Below are 21,743 nucleotides of genomic sequence, written 5' to 3'. Positions count from 1 at the left end.
GATCAAAGGATTTAATTTAGACCATCCAAGGCTGCTATCCTATATTTTATTACTTTGTTTGTTTAATAATTAAAACGACGTTTTCTGGTAGCTTGATTTGAAGAAAAATACTTTCTCACTCTATAATATCCATAAGATTTTTTTTATTATTTTTTTTTAAATTCTGCGCAACTGCTGCGACACCTGCTGAATCTATGGATATTGCAAACCTTATTTCCACATATGTACCTAGTGCTGATATGTATATATATATATATATATATATATAGCATTCTAATTGAAAACTGGTAACCACTTATCATAGTTGTTTTTCCTTTTCCTAAACGAGAAATGTACGGGTTTAAAAGATGTTTCAAATATGCGTGACTGCACTATTACCCATGGATTGTCTATTTAACTTTACCGACGGAATTTACTGCAAATTTTGCGTTTTGTTCGCTACTGACCACAACCTCGGACACAGAATTTGGTAAAGGTAAATGGTGAATGGAAACACAGAATACCACCAAACAGCCTTATTAAGAGAATTACAAGACTTTCAGCTCTTTCAAACTCTTAAAGACCTATTTGCGATCAACCACGACAAGCGAGAGACTCAGTGGCCTTGCTTTAATGCATATTCATATCAGCACGGAAATTGTCAAAAGTGCAGTGATCGATCAGTATGCTAGAGCCTATAACATCAGGATGAAATAATCAACAATAGACTTTTTAGGATAACTTTGTACATTCAATGTTTGGAAAACTAATGTTAAATAATGCTTCTCACCCCCCCCCCCCCCCCCCGCTTTAACCTCTGGATCCGCGCCTGAGAACATACTAACAGTAATATAATGTTTAATCATTTAAAAGCCAAGCGAGTAAAACACGGATCTATCATCAATCCTGGTACCCGTTTCATCCCTATCTTTCCGTCCGTCCCATGCTTATTTCCGTCGCATTTTTCTCAGAAACTTCCTGAAATTTGTAACCAGGCTTCATGAGAACATCCTTTACCGTGTGAAGAATAACTGTATCAATAGCCTGTTAACACCGTGAGCCGGTTGAGAGTTCGAATCCCGGACGTGGCAGGTGCGCTCGACTCCAATCTTTATTGACAAGGATTGTCATTATTCCTGCCGAAATCGATGCATCTCTCAGACACTCAGGCTTCCTCCACCAATAAAAACTGACTGCCACTAAAAATCACGAATAGTGCTGAAAGTGGCGTTAAACACGTTACACCAATCAATAATGATCTTCTTCGTTGTGTTTACATATTGATAATTTATTTATCCCTAGTATAACAATGTCTATGATTTTGTCATATAATTTAGGTTAATTCGTTCTTAAATAGACCATAACTCATGTAAATACATTGAAACCGGAAGGGGACCAAACGAAGTGCATTTAAAAAACAAAGAATCAGCACTTCACCATAAGATTTCTGAAATTTATCTAATAAAAAGAATTTTGTCTTTTTAAAAGCTATTTGACTGTAAAATGTTCAATATCTTTTCTACGGTGTATCATGTGCTATACAAATTACGTTTATTCATGCTTATATAACATTAAATGAAACAAGAAGCCACAAATCATACAAAATCATAAACTATTTTAAATTCGTTTTTCACAACATTCTGATAAACATATCTTGCATCAGACGGAACACATGTGTCAAATTTCCCCAAGACCATAATATCAATGTAATTCACACTATAATGCTTATGCGAAGTCATTTAAGATAGCCATCCTCTGTTTGGCATACACTTATGCTAAAACGCTATTCTGTCAAAGCAATATAAATTAACGTTTCGTCTGTCAATTTTATGAATTTAGCAGTCTGGTCAAGGTGTAATTACAATCGAGTTCAAAATACACCAGTCACACCCACCCGATGACACGCATAACAAAGAGACATTTAGAATAAATGGTCTTCAACATTAGACCTGCATATATGAATAAAAGGAAATGTGGGGTATACATCAATGAGATGTTAAACCAAGAACAATAATAACCAAAAGATTCAAATAGGGAGGTCAATCATGGTATTAATGCCCTGAAAATATGTTACATTGTCCAATTAAAATATAGGATGCAATGCTTCATTGCATACGAATTATTTCTGTATATTGTGATTAGACATGTCAAATATGACAGTCTTAAACCTACAACTGCTTAGCTCGGTGTGTAATAAACCAGAGCAACAGATCTTGCATCAGAAATGATTATATTTATAGAATTTATTCATACATTCAGAAGCACAATTGCACAACCAAGTTTTTGGTGAGAATACTGTATATTATTAATTGTATAATTTTTTTTTGTCATGAATTTGTTTTTAATATTTGGCCCAGATTTTTTTAAATAAAAGTTTATTATTGAGTACACACAAAAATGTACATTCTGAAAAAAAATTCTGGTAGTTTTGATTAACAAAATATATCAAAGCATCATGATCTTACAATTAACATACAATGGAAAAATGTTAAGTTTCAATTCAAAAATTGATACATGTACTACTTAATGATGATTTTACATCTCATTATTTCAAACAATGTACTTTTATGAGAGTTTTTTTTAATCCTTGCCATAAACAGCTGGTAGATTAAAGTCTATTTCCCCTATTATTTCTTACTTAGGTGTATTTGAGAAAGTAATATGAGATGATGTTTTTAAGTAGGACTTTTTTTATTGTTGTTAGAAAATATATCCCTTTTAAAAAAAATTGGAGACAGTGTGATGGAAGTCTTAAACAAACAGACAGAAGTAGACAGGCACACAATTCCTTTGCCTTTTAGATTGCATGATGAGAATATTTGAATTCATATTGTATTAACTAGATGTCATTGAGATGGGAGCCATCTCTGTGGGCCCCGCTGTGAATAATGTGTGGTAAAAAATTTGTATCTTTATCATTGGACATGGGGTTGTCAAATGAAAACAAAGTTTTTGACCTTGACCTTTGACCTAGGAAGTTGTACATAAATTATGAAACACCCTCTGGTGTTGGTTTAAATACATATCAAGTATAAACTTTGAAATCATAACGGTTCTCAAGATATAGAGCGGACACCATCTTTCCCATAGGACATGGGGTTGTCAACTAAAACCAAAGTTTTTGACCTTGACCTTTGACCTAGGAAGTTATACATAAATTATGAAACACCCTCTGGTGTTGGTTTAAATACATATCAAGTATAAACTTTGAAATCATAACGGTTCTCAAGATATAGAGCGGACACCATCTTTCCCATAGGACATGGGGTTTTCAACTAAAACCAAAGTTTTTGACCTTGACCTTTGACCTAGGAAGTTGTACATACATTATGACACACCCTCTGGTGTTGGTTAATATACATATCAAGTATAAACTTTGAAATCATAACGGTTCCCAAGATATAGAGCGGACACGATCTTTACCATAGGACATGGGGTTGTCAACTAAAACCAAAGTTTTTGACCTTGACCTTTGACCTAGGAAGTTGTACATACATTATGACACACCCTCTGGTGTTGGTTAATATACATGTCAAGTATAAAGTTTGAAATCATAACGGTTCTCTAGATATAGAGCGGACACGATTTGTTATGGACGGACAGACGGACGGACAGACTGATCACTATAGGGCGTCCGCCATTCGGCAGGTCCCTAATTAATAATGCTTTGAGGTAAAACATACTGTAATCTATTATGAAACAAAATAATTAAAATTGAGCACACTTCAAGAGTGCAATTTTATTAAGCAGGTCGACATGTTTCGCCTGCTAGGCAGGCATCATCAGGACAATTTACATATAGAAATTAATTACTGTAGTACTAAAAGTGGTACAATAAATTTGACGCCACAATTTGTGTTGACAAGGTGAGAGAAACAATGAAAAGTGAAAATAGCATGTTATAAATAGATAAGATAAATATAGAAAAATAAAGTGTGTTTAAAATTTAAATAGAGTTCGTTTTTCTTTTATATGGTGCATGCCATTGTTCTAAAGGCTTGGTATCTAATGGACGAACTTTCCATGGTTCCTACCACTTCGCAAGGCTTCTCTCCCAACCTGTCCATTGTTGGAGGTTACTGCTTCCTGGCAAGTTGGTAACAATGGGAAAATTTTGATCGCCGCTAATAGGAAATAAAATTGTCAGAAATCGTTCCCTTGTAATTTATTTGGTATATATATATATACTTGTTGATTGTCTGCTGTAGTTAATCTGTTTATCAGCCTGGTTGTAAATTTATAGTTCATTTATGTTCGGCACCCCTGTGGTGTGTTTTTGTATCTGTCTATCATTTATAGATACATGTAGGGTGGTATCAGAAATCTTAGTAATTTTGGTTTCTTTTTTGATGATGTGTCGCACATGGAATATTTTGTGGTCTATGAATCCGCTGGTGGCCTGAAGATTGGCGCAGTCCGCATAGCAGAATTTTTTCAGATCCAGGGATTCACAATGAATATAAGAATTATAACTCCTTAAAGGTGAACCAATGCCGTGGTGTTACTTTTGCCAGTCAAAATTAAATTGTTCTGTTGAAATAATTTCTTCAAGCTAAATTAAGCTTCTAGATTTGTAGTTTGCAGTGATTACAAGGACAGCAAGGCCAAATTTTAGTTTGTTGTTTTTGGGCAGGTACCGTAATACTAATTTCATAGAGTAGAAAAATCTTACATTCAGTCCTTGCTTGCTTGTTGTTGAAGGTTGTATGGGGATGTGTGTATGTTTATTGATTTTCCCCCTGGCACAGTCCAGGGAACATAGAAATTCAGGGTGTCTGACTGTCTGGTCTTGTGAGCCCTCTCGTGTAGCATTCTTAACAAATTTTTAGGAAGTTTATATCTTAAAGGTTTATATCTCCATTGTTTCAGAAAATTTCAAAAATCAGTGCCAATCAACTAATTTTAAAGGAGTTATGCCCCTTGGAAATATATTTTGTATGGAAAATTGCATTGTAAGCACTTTGAAGCCTACATTTCTTGAAGGATAGTTATGGAATTTAGATCAAAGATTATATCAGTAATATATATAGCTAGGTCATCAGTGCTGATCAACTTTTTTACAGGATCAGTGTCCCTTTGAAATGTAATTTATATTGAACATTCCATTGTAAGCACTCACACCTACATTTCTCATTGGATTTTTATGAAACTTATATCATGGTTGATAATAAGGGTGGAACAACTACTTTTACAGGAGTTATGCCCTCTGGAAAGAAATATTATATGGAAAAAGACATAGTTAGCAATCTCATGTCAACATTTTTTGTCGGATATTATGAAAACCAACACAAATTTTGTTTGTAGTTATTGCAATTCCAATTGAACAGATACATTACATCTGTGCATCGGTGGGTGCATTGGGATGCTGTTATTTCATTTTATTTGAATGACTATTGTCTACTTATACACACCTTTTTTTCATTCCTTTTTATACGACCGCAAAAAATTTGCGTTCGTATAATGCTATCACGTCGTCGTCCAAAGACATTTGGTTTCCGGATAATAACTTTAGTTACTAAAGTGTATGAATCTCTATGAAATTTAACCAAACGGTTCAATACTACAAAAGGAAGGTTGGGATTGTTTTTGGGGGTGATATCATATAACCAATTTCAAGTTCTTTGACTACATTTATTCTGTGTTAGAAACCTATCATGTGTCAAATGTTTAATTACAATCCAAATTCAGTCCTGTATCAAGCTTGAATATTGTGTCCATTTTTGCCCCAACTGTTCAGGGTTGGACCTCTGCGGTCGTATCCAGCTGCGCTCGGGCGAAGCAGTTTATTCTTTTTAAAACCATAGAACTTGGTGCCAATGCAAACAAATGAATTTTCAAATAAGTTATTTGTTATCAGAATGTATTAGGAGGGTTTGATTTTTTTGAATAAAGAATCTCAAAAATTCAAAAGGATCTTGATTGTTGTATGAATTAATTGTTGTATGAATTGACTATCTTTCATTGGGTTTCAATATTCTGTTATCACATTAGTATTGTCAGACTTTGAACATTAAACTGCACCAATCTCTCCTTTAGTTATAGCTTGAGCAACTTTGAGAGTCCATTAACATTAATAAAAAATACCAACACTATTAAAACCAGCTACAGTCCTTGCCTCCAAGAACATTGTGTGTTCATCCTTCAATACCAGTATTCAATCAGAATGTTCAAAACCTTATTATTTTTTAAAGGTTTATCTGAACTCCGTCACATAAAGAATTTAAATCATGGTAGAAAATATATGCATTGTAACTGTTTTTCTTTTATTACAGATATAAACAATGGTTCTTACGTGTAGATTTTATGGTAATAAGTACCCAGAAGTAGAGGATGTTGTTATGGTTAATGTCAGGTCTATAGCAGAAATGGGAGCATATGTTCATCTCCTTGAATATAACAATATTGAAGGAATGATATTGTTGAGTGAATTGTCTCGTCGACGTATCCGTTCTATCAACAAATTAATCAGAGTTGGGAGGAGTGAATGTGTAGTTGTAATCAGAGTAGACAAAGACAAAGGTTTGTAAGACAATTAGAATGTTCATTTTAAAAATAAAGAGATGTGATATGATTGCCAAAGAGACAATTATCCACCAATGACATGGACGTAAGCAATTAAAGGTGTGATTGTCATGGAAATCTGAAATTAACTGAATTCAGTAGATTTTTCAGAAATCCTTTAAAGGGGCATTAGCTACAAGATATAAAAAAAATTAAAATATGATTTTTTTTGTTGAATCATTAATGGAAGTGAAATAGTGAAATAATAATTTGCTTTTAGCAGCCAGTTTGGTAAAATTTTGTAAAATAAGCTAAGAAACATGGCTGATGAATTATTCACTTGCTAGAGAAATTGAAAACATATACCGGCAGCTACAGATGGGTTGCGCATGAACTAGGCGTGTTCAGCTATTAAAAGGAAAAGAATATCAACATTGAGAGTGAAATAAGGGTAAACCATTTGATTGACTGATTCAATCAACAAAAACTCATTCTTTTACAGGTAAAAGAGATGATTAACATATTTTTATACGATTGCAAAAAAATTTGCGGTCATATATTAGTATCATGTCGTCAGCGTCCTCTTAAGACATTTGGTTTCCGGACAATAACTTTAGTAAATGTAAATAGAAATCTGTGAAATTTAAACACAAGGTTTATAACCACAAAAGGAAGGTTGGGATTAATTGGGGGTTAAAGTCCTAACAGTTTAGGAACAGGGGCCAAAAAGGGGCCCAAATAAGCATTTTCTAGTTTCCAGACAATAACTTGTGGAACGGTGTAGGGATCTCTCTTAAATTATACCACAAGTTTCCATGCCACAAAGGGATGGTTAGGATTGGCTTTGGGGGGTTATGGCTCAAACCGTTTAGGAATTAGGGGCAAAAAAGGGGCAAAAACAAGGGTTTCCTGGTTAATGGACAATTAAAAAAAAGTACAATGCTATGTTTGGATTACATCCCTTACACTACTTTTAAATTATGTATAAAGAAATGTGGTATTGTCTTGAGGTGATTTATTTTTAGAAGTTACTATTTAAAAATGCTGATTAAGGAATATTAATTTTAGCCATGATTATGTATGTCATTTTCTCCGTGACCAAATTTCATCGGGTTTTTTGCGTTTTTATACGTTTATTTAGTACTATAAAATGAAAATAACTTACTATAAGCGTTTTAGTTACTCTTTAAGACTTTTATGATGTATTTAAATGGGTAATTATGGTTGCAAACTCCATTGGAAATTTGAATTGAGATTATGACCATGGGGGGCGGGGGTAAACATATTTTTTGTTTGCCAAAAAAAAGGGGGGTTCAATTCGCAACAGCATAGTGTATTGCATAAAAGCAAAAAAAAAGGGGGTAATTTTTTTTTTTTGGGGGGGGGGGGGGGTCAATTTGCAACAACATAGTGTATTGCTCAAAAGCAAAAAATTGAATATAATTCTAAGTTCTTTGACTACAGTTATTCTGTGTCAGAAACCTATTATGTGTCAAATATTTAATTACAATCCAAATTCAGACCTGTATCAAGCTTGAATATTGTGTCCATTTTTGCCCCAACTGTTCAGGGTTGGACCTCTGCGGTCGTATCCAGCTGCACTCGGCGAAGCAATTTATTTTTACCTATAATATGAAATCAAACAGACCTAGAAAAATCTAATTGCATGTGTTTGCTATCTATTTGTATCTATATTTCTGTTTATATCTAGTTATATGACCGTCGGCAGTCTTTCGAGGTCACCTCGATGGTTAATTAGATGGCGTCTAGACTAAAATTCACACGAGATGCTGATACATATTATCAAGTCCATGCATTGTAAATTGTTTATTTTAGACTTTTTATGATTTGGATATACGTTTTAGTATGTTATGAATAAAATATGGGAATTTTAGTCAAATCGATGAACAAGAATTTGACAGCTATGCCCTTTTAAACAACATATTTTCTGATCAAAAGTCACAATTTGGTTTTTTCCATACTGCCAAGAATGTTCAAAAAATAAAAAGATGTAACTCAAACAAATGATACAAAGAACCTATAAAAGAGGCTTTTTATGCCCCTGCCGTAGCAGAGGGGAGGGGGCATTAAGTTTTACCCTTGTCCGTCTGTACGTACGTACGTCCCAAAATTGGTTTCCATTCTCTAACTTTAGTTTGCCTCAACCAAATGTTATGAAACTTATACACAATGTTTATTACCACAAAACACAGATCAAGTGTGAATTTTGGTGGCGTCACTTTTTCTGTTTTAGAGTTATGCCCCTTTATAAATTGAAAAATTCCTGAAATATTTGTTTCTGTTCTCAACTTTAGTTTGCCTCAACCAAATGTTATGAAACTTATGCACAATGCTTATTACCACAAAACTCAGATCAAGTACAAATTTGGGTAGCGTCACTTTTACAGTTCTTGAGTTATATCCATTTATAATGTTATATGCAAGCGGGGGCATCATCTGTGTCCCATGGACACATTCCCCATTTATTTCATTATGGAACATTCAAAATGTGAAATGTGCTTACGTTTGCTGGACTGTTTCATCTGTGTTATGGAAGCTGCTGGCATTCCATGCATTATTTCAGTCCCTGTCAAAGCAAAACTAAAGACTTTATGATTGGTATTTGCTACTTTTTCAAATAAATAAAATTTCAGAATATAATGGTTTGCCACAAGTACAAGAACATGTGTAAAAAAGTGTTGATTAGGTGGTGATGCTAATAATTCTATATTTGGGTTGGTTATTCATTAATTGAAAACATACAACAGAATCAGTTTATTCAAATTGCAGCCAATAAATAATCACATTGAATTGAACTTCTACTGTAAAAATTACACTCCGAGCAGGCACTTTTGAAACACGACTCGTCATGTCAGTGTTTTGAACTAGTATAAAACAGCTTGTATCTTCATATCACATAAACATACTAGGTTACATCCTAGATTGTGTGTAGTATTTGTTTCAGGGTTTTAAACAGCCATCACTTAATTAATCGTATTTGTTGTTAAAACCCCACTTCAATGAGATGACAGTATATTAGTTTCAACATGTCCATATAATTAATAAAGACCTGAAAAAACTATGAACCAACATTTCTCTGATTTATGCAAAACACATATGTAGATGTACAACATTTGGTTTTTCAGGATATATAGATTTATCAAAGAGAAGAGTTTCACCTGAGGAAGTATGTAAATGTGAAGAGAAATTTGCAAAAGCTAAAGCAGTAAGTGAAATAAAAGTTTGTGGAATCATTTTAAAAATTTGTATCTGATTTAAAAGAGAAATTTCAAAAGAACATTGAAAACAAGATTAATAATTAATCTGCTAGCTATATATGTATGTGCAAAGTTTTACCTGTAAGGTCTTAATGTGATTTTGTTCTAAGATAGTATAAATTGGCTTAGTTTAAATATGCAGCCTGAGTGTGGAATATCAATCTCATGTAAGAACCACAAACAAATATTTATAGAAGAGGTGTTTTTCATGTAGACAAACAATGTATAAAATCATCTTTTTGGTTTCTGCATAGGCTCCTTATTTGATGCTGGTCTGTGATGTAATTACTACTGAACTACTTGTTTTAGTTTTGTACTATTTTAGATTTAATGCCAACATAACAGTCTGGTCCAAAACTTTTTTGGCAGCTAGATTATTGGGCTAGTGACCATGTTATGTCTACTAGACCAACAAATTTTCACAAGACCGAAAATTTTCAAGAGAAATATAAGATTTAAATGAATTGTATATATATTTATTAGGTTGAGGACAACCCTCCAAATGGGAAACAGTTCCCCAAAGTGTAAAAATCCCTTAAATGAGGACATTTATCTAATGATAAAAACCTTTTTTTATAATTTATATTTTATACTTAAAATGACACATTTTCATGATAAAAACAACTTTTCCAAAGGATGATTAGTTCTAAACTGTGTTTCTAAACAGTTACAAGCCTATGAAAACTTTTTAATGTTGACAATTTTCAAGACTAAAAACTATTTTAAAATTCAAAATAATAATATAGTTCTTTTGCAAAAATTGTTCCATTTTCTATAAACTTGTGCCATTTTAAGTAAAAAGACTCAGCGAAAAAATTAACATTTTTAACACTAGTTAACTAATTCTCAACTGAGAGATTGTTACTTATTTGGGGAATAGTTCCCTAATTATTGGATGTCCCCAACCTGTTTATTGTCACTTCCATTAATATTGTTGAAAAAGCCTAGATCGTTTTTCCAAGTATTTTTTTTTTTAAACTTGAAACTTCTTCAAGAGTGTTGTTGAGGCTTTTTCAATGTTTTACCTGGGATAGCCCCTTGTGTTCATTTCAGCATTGAAGCCACGATTATTTGTTTACATTGAGTGGTATTTATAGATTGTGTTTATGACTAGCACATGGTTGAGCCTCGTTCTCGATTTCGTTGGTAATTAGGTATATCACTTTGACGACTGGTATCCTTTGATTAGAAGTAAGAGAAACCGTATATAATAATTTAGCGATAACAGTAAAAGAATGAAAACAAGGTTGGCAACATTTTTATATGCCCGTTTATGGGACGTATTATGGTATACCGTTGTCCGTCTGTCCGTCCGTCCGTCTGTCCGTCCGTCTGTCCGTCGTCAACATGTCGGACATTAACTCAAAAATGCTTTCACCAATTTGCATAAAACTTTGGTGAATTGTTTATATCTATTGACGTGAGCTCCCTTTCGTTTTTTATAAAATTTAGATTTTAAGTTTGCGAGTTATGGGGTTTTATTCATTAAAAAAAGGGGGATTTTCCAGTTTTCGGACAATAAGTCAAGAATGCTTTCACCAACTTGCAAGAAATTGTAGTGAATTGTTTATATTTATTGACATGAGCTCCCTTTTGATTTTTATAAATTTTAGATTTTACGTTTCCGAGTTACAGGGTTTTATTCATAAAAAAAGGGGGGATTTTCCAGTTTTCGGACAAAAAATCAAAAATGCTTTCAGCAATTCTTATGAAACTTTGGTGAATTGTTTGTATGTATTGATGTAAGCTCCCTTTAGATTTTTATAAATTTTACATTTTACATTTCTGAGTTATGGGGTTTTATTCATTAAAAAAAGGGGTGATTTTCCAGTTTTCTGACAATAACTCAAAAATGCTGTCACCAATTCTCATGAAACTTTGGTGAATTGTTTATATCTATTGATTTTCATAAATTTCTGATATGACATTGAGAATTAATTGAACTTTATTTGTTTATAGTCTGACAACAAATATACTAAGTATTGCACAACAGCAAGAAATATTTAATTGAATATAAATTCAATTCATATAACCAATTTCAAGTTCTTTGACTACATTTATTCAGAAACCTATAATATGTCAAATATTTAATTACAATCCAAATTCATACCTGAATCAAGCTTGAATATTGTGTCCATTTTTGCCCCAACTGTTCAAGGTTGGACCTCTGCGAGCCAAGCAGTTTATTTTTGTTACTTGTTCTCACAGATTTACAAAAATACCAGGTGCAAGTTTACAAACACTCACAGATGTTCACTAGACCAATTGGGCAATCACCAATGCTTCTGCACTAGTCCAATGAGATTTTTACTAGACAGGGGCTTCGGGCTACCGCTTAACATTGCAGTCTGAGTCATAATCGAAAATCTTCAGATTAAAGAAAGTTCTAATTTCAGTGAAAAAAATAAGGTTGAGCAAGACCATTATCACCATGTCCTTTCTTTAGATTTATAAATTATATGTAATGTCATAGTTCACCTTTATGCATTATTTCTTAACAATAACATATTTAGGTATTCAAGTATTTGTATGTGGAAAAAATAGTTTACATTTGTTGAAAAGTATTTTACATCATGTAAGGAAAATTAATGCTGTATATAGCCTATGATTGTTATTTAAATTGTTCTAGGTAAACAGTATTTTACGACATGTAGGAGAATTAATGAAATATTCCACCAGTGAACAGCTTGAAGATTTATATAAAAAGACAGCTTGGTACTTTGATGAAAAATACAAAAAACCTGGTGCAGCATATGAAGCATTTAAACATGCTGTCACGTAAGTTAGATCAAAACTGAGAAAATTTTGTCTTGTTTGCAAATCACATATTGCTCGATTAAGATGTTACTTCTAATAGACATGTTGGAAATCTCCTTGCTGTCAGTATGTAAAAAAACTGATTGTCAACCCTTAGTTAGGGACAGTAAGTGACAAGTTCTAAGGTTTAAATTTTGACATTAATTTTTTGTCTTATGTCAGTTAAAATTATCCACCCTTTCTTCAGGTTCACCCACATTATAGACCTTAACAATTGACATGTTAAAATGTTGATATACATAAAATATTTGACACTTAGTACAAATCAACCTACAATGAATCAACATGTTTAAAGGTCAGTAATGGAACGTCAATATGTAATGATAAAACTGGATTTTTATGGTGAATACACAACTGAGATATATGATCACATGTATTGCAGGATAATTTTGTTGATTTGTGCCTCTTTTTTTGATAGAAATCCTGAAATATTAGACGAATGTGATATTGATGATGAAACAAAGGAAGTTTTAATAGACAACATCAAAAGAAGATTAACTCCACAAGCTGTTAAAATCAGAGCAGGTAAGACAAATTACTGTGTGTTTCTCGGTTCCAACTTGATGTTATCTGTTTTATGAAATGCATTATTTTTACTATTTACTTGTGGGATTTTGAACCATGTTATTTTATGGAATCTATTGAGAATCTATTTGCATACTGCTTTTATTTCTTGTTTAATGTATTTTGTATGTAATATGCTTTATAAGACAAGATCTCATAAAATGTATTTTAAGGTAAAAAAATGTATTTTTAAGGTAAAAAAATTCTTGTAGTATATTGTAATATCTTAACCATTTGTATGGAACTGCAATATATATTCAGAACAAAAATATTTGATTGTAGATTGCTTAATGTCTGAGGTCCTTTATTTAAGATAGGCTTTTAGTTGACTAAAGATATTTTGTGCTATTTATAGATTATCGTTGGTCATCTCAACAAGATTGATTTTCTCGCTTGAGCAGGTACAGCGAAAGTGAGCAAAGCAATCGAGTTGAGTTGACCAATGATAATCTGTTTATCGCTATTTTGCCTATGACGACGTTGATGTTTACATTGACAATGTTTTATCGCTTTGTAAACTTATAATGTATGAGGATACAGTTCAAATTTTGTGTTGGTCAATATTGTCTGTTTTATCACTTTGTAAACTTATAATGTATGAGGATACAGTTCAAATTTTGTGTTGGTCAATATTGTCTGTTTTATCACTTTGTAAACTTATAATGTATGAGGATACAGTTTTAAATTTTGTGTTGGTCAATATTGTCTGTTTTATCACTTTGTAAACTTATAATGTATGAGGATACAGTTTAAATTTTGTCTTGGTCAATATTGTCTGAATTAACACTTTGTAAACTTATAATGTATGAGGATACAGTTCAAATTTTGTGTTGGTCAATATTTAAGAAATAATTCATGGGGGCTTGAATATATCGTGATTTTACCACAGGTTGGCCCTTTATGACAAATATTTTACCCTGAGCGATAGCGAGGGGTATAATATCGGCATGAAGGGACAACCCGTGGTAAAATCACGATATATTCAAGCCCCCATGAATTATTTCGATTCTAATAGGACAAATACAGCAATTGTTTTGGATCGAAGCGCTCTAGATGAAGGCATTATTTGCTGTTCCCATAAATAAACGCACTATTAAATTGACGTAAAAGACCAGAGCAAACTGAATAAATGACATGCTTAAACTATTTACAATAACATATTTAGATATGTCTTATATGTATACAAAAAATGGCTTATATAACACATTTTAGCATCGTTTGTTTACGTTTTCTTCTTGTGATGATTTTCGGTTTCACAAGCGTGTATTTTCCCGTAAAATGCTTATATTCTTACATCATTGTTCTATGACGTCGGGTAGCTCATTCATAAAAAAGCATATGACGCGGGAGTACGATCGGAACAGCCCAAACAATACACGGGTGTGTACTCAAAGCGTTTGAAGAACGTCCTGTTAGAATGTCTGTTTTATCACTTGGCACACTTGAAATAGAAGAAATTGTATTTAAGTTGACACAAATGGAAGTAACAGTATTCTTTATTAGTAACTAAACTTTAATTTTCAGATATTGAAGTAGCATGTACAAATTATGAAGGTGTTGATGCAGTAAAGAGAGCGTTGAAGAAAGGTCTAGCATTATCTACAGAAAGTATGCCAATTAAGGTATGAAGCAATATATAAGATCATTGATTTATAAGGTCTGTCACTGGACTGTCAGACTGTGTGATATGGACAAAATTTTATATATTTGTACACTTACTAAAACAGTACATCTGAAAAATATCCTATAAATTCCATAGTTCTTGGGAATGTTGATAAGTTGAGAAAAGTTCGATTTAATGGTTTAAAAATTACTGTTCAAGAGTTATGTCCTTAGTTACCTTATAAAAATTTCTTTTTCTGTTTCCGGATAATAATGAAAGTACCACTTTACTTGACTCTTTTGAAATTTGAACACACACCATTTTAAAGTATGAATGCAGGTCAAGTTTGATTATGATGGTTTTTTTTTTAGATTCAAGAGGCCCCTTAATTGCCTTAAAAATTTGATTATTTTTAAATGTCTTGTTAAACATTTCCAAGACCTTCCACTAACCTGGAATAGTGGTGTATCAGTAAAACAGTGATATAGACTTTAAAAATCAGCTCTCAAAAGGGATGCCTTTTGTCATTGCAACTCCTCTCAAACCACACAACAGAATTTCATGAAACTGTGTAGATAATAAGGACATACTATGTAGATGTGCATATTGACAGGAAATTATGATTCAATTTTTTTTTCTGCTACAATTTTTTTTTCTTACACTTATTTTATTTCTCCAATGACAATGTGGGGACATGGGGTATGTGAGCGTGCTCACTAAGGTTCTTTCATTTATGATTATATTATGAGAAAGTCAAAGAGCAGACTGTATAGCCTCATGTTAAATAAAGATTTTTTCTGTTTCAGATAAATCTGATAGCTCCACCATTGTATGTAATGACTACTTCTACATTAGAGAGAACAGAGGGCATGGCCTTGTTAAATAAAGCTATAGCTACTATTAAAGAAGACATAGAAGAAGCAGGAGGAATCTTCAATATTCAGCAACAGGTAGAGTACAAATATAGTCTTGCCCATACATTTTTCATAGCCCAACTGGTCTGTTGAATTTTTGTTGTTGAACAACTTGAGCAAATTTTCTGTACACATAAAAAGTCTTTTAGAATGTGGCCAATATTTTTGCTGGTTACACCAAGTAAATTTAAATTTGGTTCTCAATGAAGTCTCTGAATTGCTTTTTCAAGTACTCTTTCTATTTTATTTTTTGACATAATAACGTAAAAGATAAAACTTTCACGCAGGGGATTTTTTGTGATATTTATTTCTGCATGAAAGGTGTATGCGTTAAAATTGCGAAAATTGACAAGATTATAAAAAAGTATAACAAAAATACCAAACTCCAAGGCAAATTCAAACAGGGTAAGTCCATATGAAGAAATGGTGATTCATTAAGGGAACATCAGTTTTCAACATTCTAATTGGTCTAAACATCATTTATTAGGATGCTAAGACTACACAAAGAAATGTATGAGGATGGAAGCTGAAGTTCTGATTTGGTCCATTACTCCTTTTAACTAAAAAAAAAAAATGTTTCTTGTATATGCCTGTCTCAATTAAAACACAGTGTTTGAGTTTCAAAGAAGGTATTTTAATCTTATAAAATCATTTTAGACTGCTGAACTATCATGAAATCTTTCAGCTGTGTTTTTATACGACCGCAAAAAAAATTTGCGGTCGTATATTGGTATGACGTTGGCGTCGTCGTCGTAGTCGTCGTTGTTGTTGTTGTCGTAGTCCGAAGACACATTGGTTTTCGCACTCTAACTTTAGTTTAAGTGAGTGGATCTCTATGAAATTTTACCATAAGGTTCAATATCACAAAAGGAAGGTGGGGATTGATTTTGGGGGTTATGGTACCAACAGTTAAGGAATTAGGGGTCAAAAAGGGGCCAAAAATAAGCTTTTTTGTAACTTCCAGACATAACTTGTGTGTTAGTGTATGGATCTCTCTGACATTGTACCACAAGGTTCCATATCACAAAGGGAAAGCTGGGTTTGAGTTTGGGGGTAATTGCCATAAATGTTTAGGAATTTGGGGCCAAAAAGGGGCCAAAAAACAAGCATTTTTAGCTCACCTGGCCTGAAGGGCCAAGTGAGCTTTTCTCATCACTTGGCGTCCGTCGTTCGTCGTCGGCGTTAACTTTTTACATTTTGAACTTCTTCTAGAGAACCACTGAATGGAATGAAACCAAACATGGCATGAATGTTCCTTATGAGGTGCTGACCAAGTGTTGTTACTTTGTAGCGGATCCATCATCCAAGATGGCCGCCAGCGGGGGACTTAGTTTAACATAGGACCCTATGGGAAATACATACAAATGTCTTCTTTTAGAGAACCAAACATGGCATGAATGTTTCTTATGAGGTGCTGACCGAGTGTTGTTACTTTGAAGCTGATCCTTCATCCATGATGGCTGCCAGATGGGGACAATGTTTAACAAAGGACCCTATGGACAATACATACAAATGTCTTCTTTTAGAGAACCACATACTGAATGGATTGAAACCAAACATGGCATGAATGTTCCTTATGAGGTGCTGACTAAGTTTTGTTACTTTGAAGCTGATCCTTCATCCATGATGGCCGCCAATGGGGGGACTTCCTTTAACATAAGACCCTATGGGAAATACATACAAATGCTTCTTCTAGAGGTGCACTGAATGGAATGAAACCAAAACATGGAATAAATGTTTCTTATGAGGTGCTGATTAAGTGTTGCTACTTTGTTGCCGATTTACTGTTCAAGGTGGCCACCAGGATTTTTTATTAAATTACAGGACCAATATTAAACCAAATTTGGCCTCACTCATTATTAGGGTATCTGTTATGATTTTAATCTATTTTTACATGATTTCCAAAACCAAAGTAGAATCAGGTAAGCGACACAGGCTCTTGAGAGCCTCTAGTTCTAGTTTCCAGACAATAACTTGTGTTCAAGTGTATGGATCTCTCTGAAATTGTACTGCAAAGTACCATACCACAAAGGGATGGCTGGGATTGAGTTTGGGGGTGATGAATCATAAGGGGGTTCAAAAAATTTGGGTGGGGGGGATTTTTTTCCCCTTTTTTTCTGTAAAATTTTCCATTTTAAATTGGTTATTTCTGATTTATATATAAAAGCAAATATTAATGATATGGTTTGAATAGGTAAATTAAAAATTTTTAAGTTCTTAGACCACATTCATTCTGTGTCAGAAACCTATGCTGTGTCAAATATTTAATTACAATCCAAATTCAGTGCTGTATCAAGCTTGAATGTTGTGTCCATACTTGCCCCAACTGTTCAGGGTTCGACCTCTGCAGTCGTATCAAGCTGCGCCCCAGCGGAGCATTTTATTATTATTTGGTAACACATTTCCTTTGCAATCATTGTTCCTTTTTATTTGCAGCCTCGTTTTGTATCAGATACTGATGAAGTTGAGTTAGCAAAACAAATGCAACGATTGGAAGAGGAAAATCGTGAGATCAGTGGAGATGAAGATTCCGAGGGAGAACAGAATGGCACAGATGGTGATGATGATGATGAAGATAAAGATAAAGCTGCCGATGTGGAGTAACTTTCAAAAACATTTCTCAAATAATTTGTACACCTGTATAATATACATTGATCTGTAAATGTTAAGATTTATTGAATCAGTGAAGACACCTTCTGTTGAAAGACCTTAGTTGATAGTGAAAAGCTGGGTTCAATCTTTAAAATGGACCAATACTGTTTGCTACTAGTTACGATGAGAGTAGTATTAAAAAGGTGAATTTGTACATTTCTTGTACATTTATAATATATTTATTTCATTAAATGTATGTAATTTGATTTTGTGAAATATGTTTTAATAACTTGACTTAATGAAAGATCTTGCAATTCTTTGTAAATGCCTGTACTATAAAGTTTATATAGTAAAACATTAATCAGTATAACCTCTTTCCTTCTGTTGTAATTAAATTTACTGTTTATAATGATTCAAATTCATTTTAGTGTAAAAAAACCCAACTTTGGTAGAAATGGTGTAGTCCCAAAATTCGATATGGCCTTGGGTGCCATTGATGTGATTTAATTGACTTTGAGTATAAGGGCATCATTGATAACCTTCATCTTGTTGTTATTAACACCTGATTTTTGTGGGTGAGTGTTTCAGATCAAATAAAAGATAAATACACTGGGAAGTTGTACATAGAAATGTAGGAAATACATGCAAACATCTTTTTTCATGGGAGATGAGTGTTTCAGATCAAATAAAAGATAAATACACTGGGAAGTTGTACATAGAAATGTAGGAAATACATGCTTACATCTTTTTTCATGGAAGATACTTCACTAATTACATATAAAAATTCGTAAGGGTTCTGCGGAACCCAGTGTCTCGCCTACTTTTTCCGTTAATCGCAGGCTCGTCAAAAATGAGGAAGTAAATCAATAAAAATATTCCACTTGATACTATCTTTTGATTGTAAGAAGCTTCAGTCCAAGTTTGGTAAAAATCCAGGATAGTTTATGAATCAAATAAATGTTTAAAAACTTTAACTGCAGACTGAATGTAATTTTATCTGGAAGAAAACAAAATTTCCTTCTAGATACTAGCATTTGATCATAAACAAGCTTTTGTCAAAGTTTGAAACAAATCCAAAATAGTATAAGAAAGTTATTAAAATTTTAAAAACTTTAACCACAGAGTGAATGTGTTGTTTCCTGGCAGAAAATCTAAGTCCATTTAAAAGTAAAATAAGGAAAAAATGGATTTATTTTTTACAAAATTTACTTCTGAATAATATTTATGATCATAAACAAGCTTCTGTCCAAGTTTGGTAAAAACCCAGGATAGTTTAAGAAAGTTATTAAAATTTTAAAAACTTTTAACCATAGAATGAATGTAATATTTCCCGGCAGAAAAACTAAGTCCATTTATAAGTAAAATACGGAAAAAATGGAATTTTATTTTTACAATATTAACTTTTGAATAATATCTTATGATCATAAACAAGCTTCTGTCCAAGTTTGGTACAAACCCAGGATAGTTTAAGAAAGTTATTAAAATTTTAAAAACTTTAACCACAGAGTGAATGTAATGTTTCCCGGCAGAAAAACTAAGTCCATTTAAAAGTAAAATACGGAAAAAATAGATTAATTTTTTTACAAAATTTCCTTCTAGATACTAGCTTTTGATCATAAACAAGCTTCTGTCCAAGTTTGGTACAAATCCAAAATAGTATAAGAAAGTTATTAAAATTTTAAAAACTTTAACCACAGAGTGAATGTGTTGTTTCCTGGCAGAAAATCTAAGTCCATTTAAAAGTAAAATAAGGAAAAAATGGATTTATTTTCTTACAAAATTTACTTCTGAATAATATCTTATGATCATAAACAAGCTTCTGTCCAAGATAGGTACAAACCCAGGATAGTTTAAGAAAGTTATTAAAATTTTAAAAACTTTAACCACAGAGTGAATGTAATATTTCCTGGCAGAAAAACTAAGTCCATTTATAAGTAAAATACGGAAAAAATGGAATTTTATTTTTACAATATTAACTTCTGGGTACTATCTTATGATCATAAACAAGCTTCTGTCCAAGTTTGGTAGAAATCCAGGATAGTTTAAGAAAGTTATTAAAATTTAAAAAACTTTAACCACAGAGTGAATATTTGTGGACGCCGCCAACGACGACGCCGACGGAATGTAGGATCGCTATGTCTCGCTTTTTCGACTAAAGTCGAAGGCTCGACAAAAATGATTGTTCTTTCTATTTTGGACTCAGTAGCAGAATTCAATGATAAATACATTTGGATGTATAGACCAGCAAAAATGTCCACTTTGACTCTGTTATCCTAATTGTGTGCTATCTTAGGAATGACCAGATGAGTGGTATAGGTTTAAGATGTGTACACTTCAACTTTGTTATCCTAATTGTGTGCCATCTTTTATTTCCTTGTTAGCTCACTGGGGCCCAAAGGGCCCATGTGAGCTTATGCCATCACTTGGCGTCCCTCGTCGTCCATCGTCTGTTGTCGTAAACTATTTAAAAAATCTTCTCCTTTGAAACTACAGGGCCAAATACCTTCAAACTTTAACTAAATGTTCCTTAGGGTATTTAGTTTATAAATTGTATCCTTAGTTTTGATCCATCGACAAACATGGCCGCCATGGCTAAAAATAGAACACATGGGTCAAATGTAGTTTTTGGCTTATATCTCAAAAACTAAAGCTTTTAGCGCAAATCTGACATGGGGTAAAATTGTTCAATTGGTCAAGATCTATCAGCCCTGAAATTTTCAGACGAATCGAACAACCCATTGTTGGGTTGCTGCAACTAAATTGGTAGTTTGAAGGAAATTTTGCAGTTTTTATACGACTGCAAAAAAATTTTGTGGTCGTATATTGGTATGACGTTGGCGTCGTCGTCGTCGTCGTCTGGCGTTGTCGTCGTCCGGCGTTGTCGTCCGAAGACACATTAGTTTTCGCACTCTAACTTTAGTTTAAGTGAATGGATCTCTATGAAATTTTACCATAAGGTTCAATACCACAAAAGGAAGGTGGGGATTGATTTTGGGGGTTATGGTACCAACAGTTAAGGAATTAGGGGCCAAAAATAAGCATTTTCTAGTTTCCAGACAATAACTGTGGAACGGTGTATGGATCTCTCTGAAATTATACTACAAGTTTCCATACCACAAAGAGATGGTTAGAATTTGCTTTGGGGGGTTATGGCTCAAACCGTTTAAGAATTAGGGGCAAAAAAGGGGGAAAAACAAGGTTGTCCTGGTTAATGGACAAATACTTTAGTACAAAACATAATTTAAAGCAGTGTAAGGGAGATAAATCAAATACATCATTGAAATTATCTCCCTTACACTGCTTTTAAATTATGTATAAAGTAATGGTTAATGAACAATTAAGATAATTTAAAACAGTGTAAGGGAGGTAATTCAAATACAACGTTTTGGTTACTTCCCTTACACTGCTTTTAAATTATGTTTAAAGAAATGCATATTTATAAAGGAAGACCAGTAAAAATATCTGCAAATGTTGCATCTTTTTTTTTTTACAACA

General features: G+C 33.0%; 1 protein-coding gene across 2 annotated transcripts; it reads left to right on the top strand.

Annotated features, from left to right (window-relative positions):
* Positions 1-1,621: 1,621 nt before the first annotated feature.
* LOC127731739 (eukaryotic translation initiation factor 2 subunit 1-like) lies at positions 1,622-18,618 on the top strand. Of its 2 annotated transcripts, none has more exons than XM_052240585.1 (8): positions 1,622-1,685; positions 6,252-6,498; positions 9,627-9,706; positions 12,388-12,536; positions 12,994-13,100; positions 14,664-14,761; positions 15,549-15,692; positions 18,093-18,618. In XM_052240585.1, the coding sequence occupies exons 2-8, from the start codon at positions 6,261-6,263 to the stop codon at positions 18,258-18,260; spliced, it is 984 nt and encodes a 327-aa protein (XP_052096545.1). In that variant the 5' UTR covers positions 1,622-1,685; positions 6,252-6,260; the 3' UTR covers positions 18,261-18,618. The 2 variants fall into 2 exon arrangements, with proteins under 2 accessions (XP_052096545.1, XP_052096538.1); XM_052240578.1 differs by lacking the exon at positions 1,622-1,685 and adding an exon at positions 2,123-2,265.
* Positions 18,619-21,743: the final 3,125 nt, after the last annotated feature.

Source organism: Mytilus californianus, unplaced genomic scaffold, assembly GCF_021869535.1.
Source record: "Mytilus californianus isolate M0D057914Y unplaced genomic scaffold, xbMytCali1.0.p SCAF_1, whole genome shotgun sequence".
NCBI classification, from domain to species: domain Eukaryota; kingdom Metazoa; phylum Mollusca; class Bivalvia; order Mytilida; family Mytilidae; genus Mytilus; species Mytilus californianus.
This window is presented reverse-complemented; position numbering and strand designations above follow the sequence as displayed.

Coding starts and splice junctions, on each gene's coding strand:
- LOC127731739 (XM_052240585.1), top strand. CDS start 6,261: ATGGTTCTTACGTGTAGATTTTATGGTAATAAGTACCCAGAAGTAGAG. Junction 9,707..12,387: donor AATTTGCAAAAGCTAAAGCA/GTAAGTGAAATA, acceptor AAATTGTTCTAG/GTAAACAGTATTTTACGACA. Junction 15,693..18,092: donor TCTTCAATATTCAGCAACAG/GTAGAGTACAAA, acceptor TTTTATTTGCAG/CCTCGTTTTGTATCAGATAC.